General features: G+C 39.0%; 1 protein-coding gene across 2 annotated transcripts in view; it reads left to right on the forward strand.

Annotated features, from left to right (window-relative positions):
• The window catches only part of sipa1l3 (signal-induced proliferation-associated 1 like 3), an 84241-nt gene that overhangs the window by 49809 nt on the left and 14777 nt on the right, over positions 1–19655 (forward strand). For both annotated transcript variants that reach the window (XM_079873973.1, XM_079873974.1), the window contains 9 exons: positions 1130–1260; positions 2444–2632; positions 2812–2986; positions 3787–3890; positions 9152–9309; positions 9474–10059; positions 10811–11085; positions 18290–18526; positions 18632–18808. In XM_079873973.1, the coding sequence (XP_079730099.1) occupies positions 1130–1260; positions 2444–2632; positions 2812–2986; positions 3787–3890; positions 9152–9309; positions 9474–10059; positions 10811–11085; positions 18290–18526; positions 18632–18808 (2032 nt within the window). The remainder of the gene's footprint in view (positions 1–1129; positions 1261–2443; positions 2633–2811; positions 2987–3786; positions 3891–9151; positions 9310–9473; positions 10060–10810; positions 11086–18289; positions 18527–18631; positions 18809–19655) is intronic.

A 19655-nucleotide genomic window follows, 5' to 3' on the forward strand; every position in this document is an offset into this window, starting at 1 on the left:
TTAGTCAATGAGTCACTAAAGTATTGCATGTGTATTTGTGTTGTAGTGCCAGCCATAAAGCTGTACTGATTTGGCATTCCTCAGTCCGGAAGGGCAACATTTTGCATAGTATCAAAATCTTTGCTGCGTTATTAAAAAGCCCATATCCGCATGCTCCTGAGACTTATAATTCTCTCAACTCAAGTTTCCTGAACTTTCAGAACCCTCACAAAACAACTAAACTCATATCATGTGATGAGAAATACCGGATGACAGATTAAAGAAACATTATCCCAAATGCCATCAAGAAATTAAGGCTGGAAAATTTAAGGATATCACGTTCACATCATGATTCTTCCTTTGTAGTATTTTTGAGTAAATCAGTAGATCATAGCAGAGTGTGATGCCCCATAGCATTTTTCATGCTTTTTCCCATGCAAAAACAAATATGCACGTGGAAACATGTGGAAACAAGCATGTGGAACATGCAGTCCTTTTTGTGAACGAATCACATGATTGGTATGGTCCTTTTTGAACCAGTAGTTGAATCAGACTGAAAGGACCACAGGAGTCCACTTTCTCACTGATTCACAGACAAACCACATTATGTGCGGTTATGTTTGTCTTGAATGCAATGATAAAAATTTAAAGCAAAAAGCTATTGAAACTAAAATAAAAAAAATGTATATTCAATGTTGTATTGCCATTAAAAACAAAATAATATGTAAAAAAATAGTGTTATTGTTAAGCAAGTTTGGACAGATTGCAGATTTTAGAAGTCTCTATCCTCCTCTGCAAAAACCTGTAGGAAACACAGGAGAGTAATCATTCCTTTTATTCTCAAAAGCGTGTGTAGTATTGGCTTTGTCCATGGTTTTTTATTAGATTTGAATGCTCATAATACCTATAGGAAGTTCGATAGCCACCATGACCTAGATTTGTAGGTTTTCCTTATAAATCCCTTCTTTGTCCCCTGTGTCCTTCCTTCCATCTCTCATCCTTCATATCGATTTCCACTTTTCTCCTCTCCATTGTCTTCACCTCATTAATTATTTTCTTCTCTTCTGTATCGTCTCATTTTCTGTATTAATGGTATTAATCTGTCTTTTTTATGTCCTCTATGTTCTTTCATTTCTCTCTCTCTCCACAGAGCACTGGAACTACTTTGGTACCGATGAGAAGCTGGGGCCCGTGGCTCTGAGCATCCGGCGAGAGAAACTGGACGATACCAAAGATTTAAAGGACCAGTACCAGTACCGCATCATCTTTCGCACTAGTGAGGTGTGTATAACAGGAAAAATATGTGCAAGTTAAATGAAATAAACCTGGATCAAACTGGGGCTCAAATCAGGACTCATGACAGGATGATTTATTCTCCTACAAACACCCACAAACTCTATGGGCTTCTCCAACCACTTTTATTTACCTCTTTGAGCCTGAAACTGAAGCTTATTGTTCTCTGTTCTCACTATTATCTGATTAAATCTGATAAAACTGCTTGACAATAAGACTTTTGGGCCATTTGATAGAGCCCTATACCTTTGGGGCCATTTATAGGCACAATAGGGAACAATGTAGGGATCCTGAGACTATTTTTTAACTTGATTGCGGTTTTAAAAACAAAATGTGAGACACTGTGAAAACAGGACTAAATAATTTTGAGTACTTTGGGCTTCTCTATGCACCTATGACATTTTTATGAATATAAAAGAGCATGATGCCTCTGGTTCATGTCATGTGTTTATAAATCATGAAGTTACATTAAGTGAAAAATTCTGAGTGTGCTTGGTGCCTTGCGTGTTTGCGATAAAGACCATGAGGTTACCATTGCTTAATAATGGCGTGTTTGAAAAGTGCTGAGCTGTACTGGTATGACTGCAGCTCTGCTGGGTTTAGTCAGATTACATGGCTGTCTGGACACATCAAACTCACCCACTCTGAACAATGCAGCGTCTTCAGGTCATTCACACTCACACAGTCAATATTCCCACTAAAGATGTGCTTAAAACGGCCTTGAACGTGCACACTAGTTCAAGAGTGTTATTTTGGTCAAAGGTTCGAGTTGAATGATTGAACGGGTGGCTGTTCATGTGACACGGTCATATGATGTCTTCAGATGTGTGATCAATGCCACAAGAAATCAGAAACAAAAGCCTCAAAAAACAAACTATTATAAGAATTCCAGTGTTTCCACCTGTTTCTACAAATTGTACAGTAGCTAATGACTTTAGCATCAGCATGTGAGAGGTTAACAGAGATGCTGCAAGCAATGAATCAGGGAGCAGTGGGGAAAGGATGCCACACAGTGGGCACTTCTACACACCATTTTTCAGCCATTCATAATCATTCTCATGCTCTGTCACATGCTCTCAGAGGATATTTGGTCAGTCATATGATGGTATTTGATGATGATGATGATGTGTGTGTGTGTTTCTCCCCACATGGTTTCCCGTGGCTGCTGCAGCTGGTCACATTGCGAGGAGCGATCCTGGAGGACTCGGTTCTGTCCACAGCGAAGCACGGAACGGTTCGTGGTTTGCCTCTAAAAGAAGTTCTGGAGTATGTGCTTCCAGAGCTTAGCGTGTCCTGTCTGCGATTGGCTCTCAGCACGCCAAAGGTCACAGAGCAGCTTCTTAAACTGGACGAGCAGGGGGTGAGTAAAGGATGACCAGTCGGACACTACATCCTGACTGATGAAAGTCAAGTGTCAAAAGTCCGTCAATGAGTTCTTAAATTAATTGTCCCCAAACAATATAAAAGGAAGTGTTATTTCATGTATTTGTGTCTGTGTGTGTGTGTAACACCGGCTCCGCAACTGTGTGTGTTCTATAGCTCAGTCAGAAACACAAAGTGGGCATCCTGCTGTGTCGAGCGGGGCAGAGCACAGAGGAGGAGATGTACAACAATGAAGAGGCTACTCCAGCCTTCACCGCCTTCCTCGATCTGCTGGGAGAAACTGTGTGTCTGAGGGGTTTCAACAAATATGCTGCCCAGCTAGACACCAAAAGTGAGCATGGCTTTCTGTCTCTCTTACATGTTTCCTAAAAAGGCTCAACACAATGAAGTGTCAAGCGATAAATCACGTCTCTGTTAATCTGATACCACTGCGACCATGAAAAGCGCAGTGTGAAAATACATTTTTATGGTCTCTTGGTTATATTTGGAGCACCACGCTGGGTAGCTACAAGAATTCATTGTGAATTTTCAATGGCCCAAAATCTTGCTCAGGACCGAATTAAAACAGATTGTAATTCCATTTGGGAGCGCAGAAATTACACAGTGCACTGTTTAAGTTAAAATCTTTGGCTACGTTAATATGGATACATTTGAAAATGGACTCTCTGTCCACACTAGCGTTTTCAAGCATTTCACATTTTCTCATCCACACTGAAACGTCGTTAAACCTCATATAACCTCGCTTATAATAAAGTTCTGGCAGGATCATTTTATTTAGTAAAATATCTCACCATTCACTGATGCATCCAGTTCGCACTTAATCACCATTAAATGTTAGATCTAATATGCAATTGCTCTTATGTTCTCAATTGAAAGTTTTCTGTTATCTTTGCAGGGCTGCGATATGAAGAGTGTAAAAAGTAACATCTTTAGCAACAGTGTTAAAGTGAATAGCACATAACAGGCGGTATAAACATACAGCAGCACTTGAACTGTGTAAATCCTGATCATCACGAATAAAATATACATTAGTTTTGTTAGAACTTTTAGTCTGTATTTTCAATGTGGTCTCAGAGTTTTGGACTTCACTGTACGTCATAATCATTAATATGCATGTGTATTGTTTAACAGCGGACTCAACTGGAACACACTCCTTGTATACCACCTATCAGGACTACGAGATCATGTTTCACGTGTCCACCATGCTTCCATACATGCCCAATAATCCTCAACAGGTATGAAACACACACATGCTCACCATGCATCTAAGAGCCTGTATAGCACAGACATGACCCAACTTATCCTGACACATCCCCCCCTCTCTCCCACCTGGACAGACTCCCAGATTGCCTTGCACATTGTTCAGATGCTGTTCATTTTCTTTACTCTTATCCGCCAGTTTGTTTGTGGTGGGGCTGTATGTGGCAGACCCAGTTTGCAAAGAAACATCTGGAATGGTAGTAAAGTTTATGAAGTGGCAGCAGTAAATCCAGTGGATGTGCCACAACTCTTTTTTTCATTCAAAAGGAGTGGCCACAGCTTCTGGACGTCCACTCACAGAGTCTATATTTTTTTGTTGCATGTGGTTATGAAGGAATTGTTCTCGCTTTTTCTCTTTTGGTTCGTTATTGTCAAGTCCTCCCTCTATTTGTATGTGCACTGCTGTATGAATCAGAGCAGGGTGTGGTTGTCAAGTGATTTCCATGCTGTTGATTAAAATCCAGTAATGTGGCATCTTTTGCCCTCAGGAAGTTTCACGTTCATGCATATGAGTCAACAGCTTTGACCTAAAAACATTCATTAAAAACGGGCTTAAAGACAACATGATTCAGTATTTGCACATTTAACTTGCATAGTGTGATGTATTCCTGAGTGAAATAGACTATTAAAATGGAAATAATAGAAGGAGAGACTTGAATTCACCTCAACACATTTTAGTAACATTTTTAATATTTAATAATTATTGTTATTTATGGATCATGTTTTATTTAGCTTGGTTTAATACAGGGTATAAGACAGGTGCATTGATTTTTTTTAATTATTATTCTTAATTATCTATTGGTATTTGATTGCAGTGTGGGTTCAGTGGGGATTAGGATGAAACATGTTATGTTATTATTTATATTTTTGATTTATTAGTTGATGCTTGGGTTATATTAGGCAGCAAAATTTGTTTTGAAAATACATTTATTTATTTGCCTTAAAACATGCACTAAAAAATGTATGAAGTAAGACCAGGAATATAATATAATATAATATAATATAATATAATATAATATAATATAATATAATATAATATAATATAATATAATATAATATAATTAAGATATTTAAAAAATTGGTTGTGCATATTTGGTTGTACAGAACTTTAAGTTAATTCATTTGAACTGCAGAGGGCAGTGTTTATCTTTCAGATATTTATTTGTTTCACACACACACAAATGGGAGTGTGTTGTAGCGATTAAGAAAGGGATGTTGTAGCGAAGATAGAACGGGATGTCAGGCTGTAGGATAATCTCAGGGTACAGGAGTGTCCCCCGCTGGACTCATCAGGGATAGTGTCAGGATTCACGGAAGAGTAGTGTTTCCATGTTTTTTCCTTTTGTGTGCGTTTAAAATGTAAGATAGCTTATATAATTGATGCCCTCACACTGTTGTGAACGGGTGGGCAGCCTCTATTGCTCTGACTCAGATTGGAGGCCAGTCTCTTTAACACATAGAGATACTCTTAATTTCATGGTCTATTTATGTTGATTAACAGCAGTTTTAAACATCGGTTCTCAGCATCTCTGCTGTCAGCTCTCCTAGTACTTTAGAGAGAGTTCAGATGAGTCCATGTAACTCGCAGAACACGCAGCCCTGTTCACAGCTTAGAATAGACAAATCAACTCCTACATAACAGCGGAGAATGGCACTACTGGTTGTTTTCAGATGGCTTTTCTGCATTGCTCGCCAGACAGCACTGTAATGACATTTCTCAAACTTCTGCAGGTCATTCATCCTGACAATGAACATGCAGAATCTGTTTATTTATTTATCTTCTAATTTCAGCTTTAGGTGTGTAACTGATAAATGTATTTTTTCATGTATTATATTTTTTATTATATTATATTTATGTTTTAATTTTTTTTTTTTTTTTTAAAACCTTTCCATTGATTTTATAATTCTTAATGAATTATACTTTTTTTTTTTATGCAACAAAGCACATGGATCAATGAAATGTTTCCTTCAGTGAATCAAATTTAATTTAATAATTAAGAAGTCACTTTTGTTTTTCATATGAAAGTAATGCTATAGACACTTATCTACGCACCCAAAAAATGGTTGATCTTTTTTAATTTAGTGAAAACTTTCCATTAATAAAATTGTTTTTTATTATTCTATAGCTGCCTTTATGCACTGATTTGGAATATAAATTTGAAAGTTGGGTTTAAAGGGGTCATATAATGCCATTATTGTACAAGCTAATATGATTCTTTAGGGTTTAAATTAAAAGTTTGTAATATATTTTAATTAAAAATTCTCATTAGTATTGTAAGAAAACACTAATTTTACCTGGTCAAAAACAGCTCTGTTTTCAGCACGCCGTTTGAGTGCATGTGTCTTTAAATGATAATGAGCTTTGCTCACCCCGCCCCTCTGTTCTGTGGGTACACCGTTTGAAATAATAACACAATATCCATAACGCCTTGTTCATTATAAACGTGGGATTATGAATTATATTGAGAAACGTACATAGAAAACATGCTGTAATGTACCCTGAGTGTAAACCTTAGATGCATTCATCGTGAAGCGTGCAGCAAGGTTTGCAAATTTGCAAAGATAAATATTAATATAAAGGTTAATAAAACATTACACTCACTTCTGGAGGTTCAGCAGGAACACGTTGGTACCGATCTGTTTTTTCTCGTTTGTAAAGCTGTCTGGTGTGAAATGATTCGCGCAAACATGAAAGCATGGACGATCGTGGGGAATCCCCGTGAGGGAATCCCGGCGTCAATCCTTTGGGCATATCCCTTCAAAAACAAAACTCGGCCACTGTGTCTTCAACGGTTCGGATTTAGGAACATCAAAATGACTGCTGTGTTCCTTATTACACCAAAGAACAACCGCAGACGCCATTCTGCTCATAGACAGTGCTCCAGTGAGGGTATCAACAATGACGCGCGGACTATGATGACAGACAGCTCGCTCACGAGCGAGGGCGGGTCTGTGTTGAAACGCTGCTGTCACTCACCAATCGTGGGAGGGGCGTCGATTTTGTGACGTCACAAAATCGAACGGCTTGATTTCAGAGAGGGTCAAACATATAAGGAGATTAAAAAAAAAACACTGGATGGATTTTTATCATTTTATGATGGTTGTGTACAGGCACTGCCAACACACATTTCAGTACAATCAACTTGTAAAAGTGCATGTACCATTATATGACCCCTTTAAGGAATTAACTAATGCTCAACAAGGCTGCATTTATTTGAACAAAAATACAGTTAAAAACTGTAATATTGTGAAATATTATTACAATTTAAAATAACTATTTTCTATTTAAATATATTTTAAACTGTAATTTATTCATGTGATTACAAAGCTGAATTTTCAGCATCATTACTCCAGTTTTCAGTGTCACATGATCCTTCAGAAATCATTCTAATATTCTGATGTGGTGCTCAAAAAACAGTTATATTAATCAATGCTGAAAACAGTTGCGTTGCTTAATAAGCTTTATATAGCTGTAGTGTATAAATCCTCACTTTTTAATTTTTTTTTTTTGCTTTTTAGATTACATAACAAAGATGACAAATGACAACACAAACTTTGACATAAACATTCACTTATTCACATGCAGATAATCAAATGAAAAGAAAAGGAAACAAATCAATATATACACCAGCAAATACATATACACCCACAAAAAAAAAAAAAAGTACATTAAGGCCTCCTAGTACCAGACGCATCCAACAATACTTTCCTTGCATATCTTCTAATATACCATCAGATATATCCCCATTGTTTTCTTTTTCCAAGAACCACATAAAGGGTTTCCAAGCATCTTCAAAAGCCCTATATCCGCCTTTGATAATATATGTTATAAATCCTCACATTTAGGACTCAACTTACTCAAGTGTTTCCAATAGAGTTCCAAAAGAGCCATCTTGGATTTGTTTTCACTGAGCTTTTTGCAGTGCATTCTGGGATTTTTCCATCAAGGATACATGTAATGCTACCATGAATTTGGCCAAAATTCTGCCCTTAGAGCAAATATGTTGAATCTGAGTGTTGTGACCATGGCAAACAGACTCAGATGCATCATTTCATTCACCAAGAACCAAAACCTAAGATATGCACTACACCTTTGCTGTCTTGCACTCACTGGTATTTCCTTCAGGAAATGTAATCCTAGTACAGCATGATCTTTTAACAACATAAGTACATTTTATTGCTTGTGTTTTAGTGTCTGTCTCTCAGATTTGTGCTGCAGTGCTGTTAACAGGCTTTTTCACACCTCTGTGTCTCTCACCAGAGGACTCATTGTGCATCTATGAAGATATTTCTGCCAGTTCCCACTTTTTTTTTTTCCTGTGTCCTTCAACAGAACACTCTATCCTTTCTCTCTCTCTCTCTCTCTCTCTCTCTCTCTCTCTCTCTCTCTCTCTCTCTCTCTCTCTCTCTCTCTCTCTCTCTCTCTCTCTCTCTCTCTCTCTCTCTCCTACTCTTCCACACTTGCAATCTCTTTTTCAAATCTGTTTTTATGGGTACATTGTGTGCATTAAACAATAAAGTAGGACTTGTTGAAGGAAAGATCTGAGCCTTTTCCAGACTCTAAAATATCATAGAGACCTAAGGATGGGCCCTTTTGTGACCGTCTAGTTTAATCTTCATATAGAGTGCCTCACACAAAAGTCTTAAGTCTCGTTCAAAGATATGAAAAAGTTGCATGTGGTTGCCAGAACTTCAATGTAAAGAAGAAAAAAATAAAATAATATATATATATATTATTATTTTATTTTATTTTATTTATTTTTATTATTATTATTATTATTATTTTTTTTTTTATTCTGTGTATATAACATAAAACTCATAACTGATGTAAATAACTTATTTTTTTCAAGTAACGTTTTTAATATTTTGGGAATAATACTCTGGGAATGTCAGTTTACACTTTTTCACTGTAATCTCTAAAATTATTACTATTATTATTTATTTATTTTTATGTAAAAACTGTTCAAGTGACAGTTCATTTTGTTTCCAGTCAGACTGATTAAAAACCCCAGTGTGTCCTCACTTCCAGAATAAAGTCAGCCAATCAGAGTAAAGCTTGCCAGTTTTGTGTGCAATATGCATAAGACGGTCCGTGAATGTGGCTGGTTTGAGACCTAGCAACCATCTAGAACGCCCTAGCAAACGCAGAGCAACACCCCCTGGCACTGTGGCAGCATTTTCTTACATTTCCTAGCTTTTTATTGCATTGAATTTCTCCCTTTCATTTCTTTCACAGCTCCTGAGGAAGAGGCACATAGGAAATGATATAGTCACGATTATATTCCAGGAGCCGGGAGCCCATCCGTTCACTCCACAGAATATTCGCTCTCACTTCCAGCACGTGTTCGTCATTGTCCGTGTGCACAACCCTTGCTCTGACAACACCTGCTACAGGTTGGCCTTGTTTCCATAGCAACCCTTGCTAAGCACAGTATTTCATGTTTTGCCTGTAGCTGATTATTGAGATATGTCATGGAAAATATAGTCGAGTGACTGAACACTCTGCTGGGATTGGTAGAAATACACCATTTGCTCTATTTTTTTTCTTCTTCTTATAGTGTGGCAGTGACCCGCATGAAGGACGTCCCTCCGTTTGGTCCGGCGATACCTTCAAATGGCATGATGTTCCGTGACCCTGCTGCCTTTCGTGCTTTTCTTCTGGCCAAGATCATTAATGCAGAGAATGCTGCGCACAAATCAGAGAAGTTTCATGCCATGGCAACCCGCACGCGCCAAGGATACCTACGGGACCTGGCGGAGAACTGTGTTTCCACTACACCGCTCGACACAGCTGGCAAACTGAACAATCTCATCTCTCTGGCCTCCAAACGCAAAGAACGCGTCCGGGCTCGCGAAGCAGCGGAAATGGGTGCCGCAGGGGCGCTTATTTGGCGCGTACTTGCGCAGGACTACAGTGGCGGAGGCGCCGAGCTTCCTTGTGCTCTTGCCATCTCCAATGAGTATATAGTGCTGGCGGACTGCTCCACCAAAGAGGTGGTGTTTAACTGTTTCTGTGCTGATGTGATTGGCTGGACGGCAGAAAGACTTGCGCTGAAGATTTTCTATGGCAGAGGAGACCATGTGGCCTTACGGGTACCCGAGGGCAGCGCACAAGATATCAGAGAGGTGCTGCAGAGACTTAAGGTACTGATACAACATACATAGATGGCTAAGTTATTGGTTTGCATTATTGGATGTGCCTTTTAGGGTGTGTTCACACTTGGCATTTTGGTTCGATTAAAACAAACCCTGGTGCGATTGCTCTGTTAGTGCATTTCATTTGAATAAGTGTGAAAGCTGCCATCTGAATCCAAACAAGTGGACCGAGACCTCTGAAAAGATGGGTCTCGGTCCACTTCCAAACAAACTCTGGTGCGGTTTAAATGAAATATGAATGCAACACCGACCAAAGACATCTAAACGAACCAAAAGCAGGACATGATGTCACAAGATGCGACCCTAAAAAGGACAGAATGCTCAAGCATACCTGTTTTTTCTCGTGACAGTCGTGATGGTGCCCATCACAGTTCAGTACAGGCATCAGAACCGCGTCTCCTCGCAGAAGATTTTCGTTTGTGTGTGTGATGGAGGGATTGCTGACACTGTTTTGACTCCTTTACACATTTTATAAGCTCTTCACAAGTTCTCAGCTGGTCAAAATACCATCATATGTAGGGTGAGCGCATTTAGCCCAGAACACAGGATGTTCTGTAAGTTTCGTCGCAAAATATATCTAATAAAAGCCGACCAATGAATGTGAACATATCCAAATGCCTTTAGGTTCGGTGTTAAAATGCCAATGTGAACGCTTAAGCGGACCATGTGGCCAACCAAATTACAAATATGAACACACACAGTCTCTGAGCTCCTATCTGTCTCTTTTTTTCCCTTGCAGGCATTGACTGTAGGTTGTGAGACGGTTGATATGACATTGCGACGTAATGGTTTAGGCCAGCTTGGTTTCCATGTGCGTTTGGACGGAACGGTGTCCGAGGTTGAGGAATACGGTTTCGCTTGGCAGGCGGGACTCCGGCAGGGCAGCCGATTGGTGGAAATCTGCAAGGTTGCAGCGGTGACGCTCTCCCACGAGCAGATGATCGACTTACTGCGGACGTCAGTCACTGTAAAAGTGGTCATTATTCCACCTTATGAAGAGGGTGGGGCCCGCAGGTGAGCCTTTGGGAATTTACACTTATTCTTTGAGTTTGATGGTGTAGATGGCTGCTGTTTGAGATATCAAATGCTGTCTGTTTGTGTGTTAGTCAACTACCTTGCAAAACAGTAAACATCACAAGATACTTTATGATTTATTAGATCACAGAAGCCACATCTGAAGCAGCATGCATATATATAGACACATACTTTGATGTGGCATGACAGTTCCCCAACAATACATTACACATTCACACTGTTGGTTCTTATCCAATGTTGTTCTGGTATTCATATACAATGTATATCACAGGGTTCCTCAAATCAGAGTTAAGCCAGGTTCACACTGTGCAATTTTAGCCACGATTTGGCCATCTGAGACAAATTTTGTGAATCCTAAAAGATTCCTCTGATCCTAGACTAAAATCTGAAGTCTTCGATCGTTAGTTTGACATGTTTACCGACAGCCAGTACAATTGCTATAAAATTTAACCTCCTACAAAATTCTGCCAGTGTCAGAAGATTTGACGCACAGTCCTGTAGTGTGACTTATCCTACAACAACCATCAAATCAAAAATCAATACGAGCGCCTTATTGTTAATGAGCGCCTTTTCCTGATTTCTTTTCAAGAAAAGCCATGATCAAAATTAACGCTAGAGATTTTTTGTTTTGTTTGCTAGCCACCATTTCTATCCCGCATGTAAATGCAGCTCGCATCACTAAACGTGTCACGGACTGATAATGTAAAACTGGACAAGTCTTGTGTGTGTCCATTTTTAACGCGTCTTGACTGTCGTACAGTCTGACATTGACAAGTGAGATCCCACAGTGTGACATGGCTTACAGCGAGAATCATGTTCGTACAGTATGAATGGCAACAGTCATAAAGAACTATTATAAATCACACAGTGTGAACCCAGCTTAACTAGAAAATTACAGGTAGTTTGATGAGGCTTTGAGGATCCAGGGCCAGATTTGAGGAATTCTGGTGTGGCATATACAAAGATTTTAAAAACGACATGTTTGAAGCTGAATTAAGCTTTAGTTTCTATTGACTGATATTTATATTAATTGATATATGTTTTTTGTACCCTGCTCCCGTACATACCCTGACAAACTATCTTAATTGGTGCATTTAAAAATCAGATGAGAGAGCCATAATGCCATATAATTGCTCTTGCACTAATTTGGGTTATTTGATTTCATACTACATACTAGAAATTCACTCCTGAATCCGTTTAAGCTTATGATTGTTTGGCTATTTGCTGGGAAGAAAATGTACAAGTTGGAACTCTTAGAACTTTAATTGAATATCCCTGCAGAGGATAGCAAAGAGCCATTAGCCCAACATTTTTATCAGAACGTTAGATAGCTCTTGTGACTCCATTAAATTCATTCTTCTTTGATAAATCATTAACGGAGAACACCATTAAAGACTGTCAGACTCCAGCCTGTCTCATATAGAGACAAGAGCATCGACTGCTTCCTTCATTCGGTGTACGGTTGCCTGTGATGTTCCAGAGATCTAGAGAGAGCATCAAATCCCTTCGTTACGCCTGTTTGTGTGGATGTTTTAAAGAATGCCAGATGTACAATTAGGAGAGTACAGCACAGCTGAAATCCTGTGCAATCCTGGAATCCTTTTCTTTGAATAAGACAAACACAAACTATAAATTCAGTCAGAACAGAATAGACGTTCTCTGGCAGATAAAGGAAGGAACCTCAATTCATCAAGTCATTCTGTACTGGAAACAGCAACTTTAAGCCTAAAATCTGGGAAGCAGCACATTTCAGTTCTGACAGGGCTGCTGTTATTGGTGTTTTGCACTTTGCACCCCTCTGGAGACACATTCTCGTTTTGAAAAGATTAATGACGAGCCTCGTGGCAGAATTAATGCTGCTTGTTGCAGATGCCCTCCAGCTGGAACCCCTCTGACACCACTCAAAGATTTCACTTGAGGGTTCACTGTTTTTATAGGTGATACTAAAAGCATAACACATATCTTCAAACGAGAGGGGAAAAGCTTTTGTTTCACTCGCTCGTACCTCCTCCTTGTCTGGTGCACAAACAGGCGCGCGCACAAATACACACACAGGCACTCACCAGATTTTGAGAACGTTGGCAGACGCCTCAGTTCTCAGGGGAACAGTGAGTGGGAGTGTTAGAGAGAGAGAAGGACAGAGAGAAAGAGAGTGTTAGAAGAGGAGAGGAGAGAGGGATGGAACAGTTTACAAATGAAAACGGTGATTATGTGAAGCCTCAGTTTTGCTGCATCGAAAAGGTACGTATGCAGACTTCAAAACACTGGTTTGGTCCTAAAAATCGAAAGTATTTTTTTTTTTGTTCACATTTGAAATGCACATTGTGTATTTTATTGCATAGTTTAGCGTCACATGTCTCTGAACTTTCTGCTGAGTGGCTCCTGTAAGGGACTAATTACTCAGCAGCAGTGTGTGTGATTGCATGCTAGAGGGACATGTGTTCGCCGTTGTGGTTAATTACACAAGTAAACTCTATTTGAAACGTTCTCTCTCGCGCACACATGCATCCCAACACCCCCACCCACACTGTGCAGAGGAACGAAAAGCGTGCTAATTGCATGCTTCAACATGCTTGTCTTTTTTGTCATTCTATCTCTTTCGCTTTCCCTCTCACTGGTCCAGTCTCTGTTTGTCAAGGAGAGCCAGGGGAGGAGATTGCATGAGACTTAAAGCCTGAGGGGCTAAAAATGCATAAATAAGGGTTTTTAATTAAGAAATGTGTTCGGCGTGACACTGAGAGGGAACGGACAGCGTGTTTAGCATGCAGGGAGAGGATATTTAGATCGTAGATGCTGAGGCATGTCTGAGCGTCTCCTCGCTGGGAAACAAAGTGGGAGGGTGTTACATACAGAGGAAAGAAACACCCCTCCTCCTCTTTCTCCCTCCATTTCTCCCTCCCTCTCTCTCTTTCCTCTTGTTATCATAGTGAAAGAGCGGATTGGAGGGTTGGGGAGAGCAGAAGTCTGTGTGTGTGCGCGTGTGTGTCCGGTTGTCAGGGTTGGTTTGTACTTCAGCTGTCAGTCAGAGCCTCATGGCGCTGCTGCGGACATCCGATACAACAATCTGGTCTACACGCAGAGGTTAGTGATGGGCTTGGAGACAAAGAGAGGATGGACGTGACATGCTGGAACTCAGTTATATATTACAGCTGTGAAATGACAAAGGAATGAAAATACTTGGACACGGTGTAGGTGTTGGATGGGTAGATGAATGGATGGCAGTAAAAGAGGAGTGTTGGAGCTGACAGCACTCTTTCAGTGCTGAGGAGGAAGATCTCCAGTGTAGCAACACGAGGCTGTGATTTCTCGCTCAGGGTTTTTCTAGTCTTTGTCCACCAGTGGCTTCAGTCTGTTTGATTAGGAAGCATTATTGTGTGCCGAAGAATTGTGTGTCTTTAACAAGAAACTGCATGTGCTGATAATTGTCTGAGATTTTGTCATTTTCTCTAAGTTAAGCATAATGTACAGTAGGGTCCAAAAGTCTGAGACCACATTGAAAATAGGGTGTGTTTTTTGTTGTTGTTGTTTTTTTGTTTAAAAATGGCAGTCTTAATTTTGAACAAAGAAACGTTATGATGTAAAATAAGAAATATTGGTAACCCTTTATATGCAAGTAAATGCATTAACTAATACTAACAATGAGCATTACATTTGTTACAGTATTTATTAATCTTTGTTAATGTTAGTTAGTTGTTCATTGTCAGTTCATGTTAGCTCAGTTCCATTAAATAATATTAACATTTGATATGACATTTGATTTTAATAATGTATTAGTAAATGTTGAAATGAACATTATCTAAGATAAAAACTGATTTGGAAGTATTTTTCATTGTTAGTTCATGTTAACTACTGTAATGTAAAGTGTGACCCAAATCTTAAAAATTTCTGAAACATTTTACAATAAGGTTTCATTTTTAACATTAATTAAATGTTACAAATAAAACCTTATTTTAAAGTGTTACCATCTAAGGTAACACTTTATTTTAAGGTGACCTTGTTACAGTGTAATTATACATTTAAGTACTATGTAATATTAATAAACTACATGTACTTTAAGGTTTGGTTAAGGGTTAGTTGCATGTAATTATGCATAATTTCTGGCATTACTATACTAAGTACATGTAAGGTAACAGAGACACTGTAAAATAAAGTGTTGCCAATATGTGCTTTAATATTTGTATTATTTTAAGATTATTTTATGATTTGCATTATTTTTATGTTTTGGAGCCCCACACATGACATGCGGCAGAAAAATGATGGAGGATGATCAGATATTTATTTTAATTTTATTATTAACTTGTGTTTACTTCAATCAAATAGCGCGCTTGGCCAGCTACAGAAGAACTGATAGCCAGGCAACAGACAAGTGACCAATCCTGAGTGGCGATGCCGTATCTGCCAATACTTCCATTGCTATTTCCGTTTCATCGCGACTCATTGCCATGATTTAACTACAAAGGGAGTGAATAAAGTCTTGGGAACAGATTCTGAAGTTGTGGCCACAATATCTTGCTTTTTTCCCTCCCCACGTCATGTGTGGGGCTCCATACTAGGTCACTGATTAAATAAGTACATTTGTGGCATTGATCATGTGACTCTTTGTACAGAAAGTCAGAAGATCATCAGCTTTTACACAAACTTCTGCTGTTATTAAAGCAAAAGGGGGCGAAGCAAATACTAATAAATTCTTAAATTTAATGTAAATTTTCACTAATGTTCATAATATATTTTTTTTTAATGAAAAATGAATTGAATTATAACACAAAAGAAATGTTAAATGGAAGTATTTTCATTAGCTCTCAGACTTTTGGACCTCTATGTAGCTGGCAGGTTTATATAAACATCCGTCCATCCGTCTCCATCCGCTCTCTATACGTGTCTGTAGTCAGTCAGGGCTAGTTTATATGTCCTTGTGGTCTTCAGAAGAGTGTTTTTTTGGTATATTAGACAGAAACCATGTGGGGCCTGGTGTGCTTTCCACTCTCCCCCTCCTTCTCTCCCTCTCCTCCTTGCTTTCTTTTGTCTCATTTTGGCTTTCTGACTCTCGGTTTGACTGTCTTTTTCTCCCTCGCTGTGAATGGAGGATGATAATAGGTAGCAGTACACAATAAGTATGATGTATGAAATATTGATGTCAGGGAGCAGAAGGTGCTACTTAAGGGCTGGAATATCAGGTGAACAGTAAAATCAAAGATGGCGACGTCCATAAAACTGAAGTCTTGTCATTTTGACATGGCAAGAGTCCAATTGATATATATTGTCCAGCCTGCTTCACACATTGCAGGGTTTCTGAGAACGTGGTTGTGAGTCCTGAAAATTTACGGGTGTGAGTTTGGTTATTGAATGCGGTTGTCACTGCCATAAATAACTGAACTGTGAGTGAACGTAACCGTATTAAGGACTCAAATACAGGACTGACAACTTTATTCTGCTGCTGAACGTGGCCATATTATACTTGTCTTTACTCTTTACTGTCACTTTTTATCAATTTAATGCATCCTTGATGAATAAAGTATTCATTTCTTAAACAGGAAAAGGTTCTGACAATCTAAATGAGGGTAGATGAAAGTGATAAAGCTCAAAGGACAGTTACCTCGTCGTCTTGAGTCCTTGTGGTAAAGTGCTGACAGTGTGAGGGGTTCGGAGTGGGTTTCAGTTTCTCATCATCATCAGAAAGCAGAGAGACCCAGAGGGATTCTGGCGCTGATGAGAGCGTCTCATGCTGTTCGGCATTCAGTAGAGGTTACTGTACTGGTCAACAGGGATTTAGGACTAATCTGCCAGTAAACCAGATACTTAAGCACACACTCAAATTACTACAGAACCATTCGCTCAACCATCCATTAAAATCTCTGAACTTTAACACGGGATGAAGAGTTTTCATCTGTTTTAAAATGGTCATGATCAGCCTAGTCGCCTTAGCAATCGAATCCAATCGGACATCGGATCCTCGTTCCAGGTTATTCTGACCAACAACCACTCATTTAAATAGGAAGAAACTGACATTATAAAAGTCCAACTACAAATACTTTTTGTATTCACGTGTTGCTTAGGGTTGGGTTTATCTGAAATATTAAACGGCAAAAATAGACTTCTATGGAAATATTGTTTCAAATGAGGGCGTGACTGAATCAGACGGTTTCGGTGGTTGAGGTGTAGTTGTTCCCAGAAGTTTAATACGTTAGGGATAATTTAAAGCGAGGCGGTTGTTATAGCGAATACAACCCCGACAGGCTGATCAGGACCCTGATGCGAAGTGGAGAGGTCTTGAATCAGCCTGAAGGGGTTGTATTCGCTATAACAACCGCCTCGCTCTACATTATCCCGCTTATTACATGGCTACCTACCAAATAAATCAATAATTTGACACAAAATATTGATTTAAAAAGGAGCTTGATTTAAAAACGATTGTATTGCTTCCGCTAAAGAAAATAGTCCGTTCCGTCTCTGCAACGCTCTGTTTTTCATGGCAACGGTGTGTTATACTTGGCAGCGGTCTGTTATCAAGAAATAAGACCGCATTCTACATTAGAATTCAACGAAGCCATGTAATAAATTTATTTAAATGGGTATAATATACTTATATACACTACCGTTCGAAAGTATGATTTTAAGAAATACTTATAATAATACTTTTATTCAGCAAGGTGCATTCATTTTATCAAGTGACAATAAAGACGTTTACAATATTACAAAAGATTTATATTTCAAATAAATGTTCTTCTATCCTGAATCATGAAATCCTGAATCACAACAAAAATCATGGTTTCCAACACTTAGAATAATAAATGTTTCTTGAACAGCAAATCAGCATGATTTCTGAAGGATCATGTGACACTGAAAGGTTGGAGTCATTATGCTGAAAATTCAACTTTGCATCACAGGAATAAATTACAAAACAGTCATTTTAAATTTTCATAATATTTAATGATATTACCGTTTTTAATTAATTGAATCTTGGTGAGGAATTAAAATAAGGGAATCTTGCCGTCCCCAAACTTTTGGACAATAGTGTATAAATTTAACAGTATATTTATATAATACAGTATAATTATATAAAATAAATATAATTAATATTAATATATAGGTATGTTGAGTTATGAACGGATGAACGATTTTAGAGTACTGAAGGTATTTGCATATTTAAATTTGAATGGTTTATGTAATGTTTGTGTGTTTGTAGGGGCTGTACGGAGGAGTACGAGATGAAGATGATGGAGCAGAAGGGAGAAGCAGAGCCAGTGGCTGCTGGGTATCGTGGGGGGCAGCGGACCCCAGTATGGCGTTGGGACAGTCCCCCGGGTACACACAGCTCTGCCCAGCGCTGGACCCCCAGCGGACCCCCACCAGTCCCCAGCCGTACCCACAAAGCTCTGGTCCCCATTCCATACAGAGAGCCGCAACACATCTCTGCTAAAAGGTGAGGTATTTCGGCATATGGTTAAAATCTCAGGAAAACCAACTATTAGACGCATATTTTGGCTTTGTTTTTCTTCTCACTAGCTATTTCCGTCTCCTCCCACAGGCCTGTCAGTTACCCAGAGAACCATTACAGTGTGTCTCCTCTTGGCGGGGACAGAGGGATGGTGTACAGAAACCCTTCGGCTAGTTTCTCCAGTCCAGCATCTGGGTTTAACTCCTCTGCACTGGTAGTGCCGGGACTCAGCGGACCCTTCGTCCGCTATAAACCCTCCCGAGACGGGTCAGTGCTGGTCACACGTTTGTTTTTTGAAGCATGTGGCATTGCATACATTGCCATACTTTCCCTTGACTGAGCTGTCTATTGTCTGTTATTTTAGTTCAGAATAGGATAATTTCACAGAGAATTTAAGTTCCCAATGAATGGCAAATCTAAAATTCATAGATATGGGATTCATTGGAAATGTGGGTTGATGTTTCCAAGCATTTTGTCCATATAGGGATAACATAAGCGCCTGTCATTTTGAAAGGTTTTATTTTGTGATAATGACAAGGTAATTGTACAATATCCTACTTGTTACAAGACACCTGAATTAGTGGATGGATGGATAATATTGATTTGACCTGAAATTACTATATGTAAGTGTTCGAAAGTGGACAATCTCAAAACGTTTTATACCCCATCATGATGATAGACAAGAATTTTAATGCAATGGTCAAACACGTCGATCTAGCATGTTTACGTAGAAAAACAAGTTTGGTCTAACAGTTTGGTCTCTCAGTTCAAAAGAACTGATCTAACGAAGTGAACACAACTCTATAGCATGTTTGCTGTCAGAAACATTCTTAATATATCTGAAGTGCTCTCACATAGTGTAAATATTCATTATTTTGCCCAGCACTATTGGATTATGATACAACCGAATGCTATAACTGTTAGTGAGTGTAGAAATGAACATCTTCAGGCGCTGTTTAACGTCATCGGTGGGTGTGTCTGATGGTTTATGAGAGGCTGCGGTTGAGGCATGTATCAGCTAGACCTACAGTGCTGATTCACAGTGCTATTGAGTGTTTGTGTATGATTGTATAGATGTATAAAACAGAGGTTATGGCATGTATAGACAGTCATG

Source organism: Squalius cephalus (genome assembly GCF_949319135.1).
Source record: "Squalius cephalus genome assembly, chromosome: 6".
Taxonomy (NCBI): Eukaryota; Metazoa; Chordata; class Actinopteri; order Cypriniformes; family Leuciscidae; genus Squalius; species Squalius cephalus.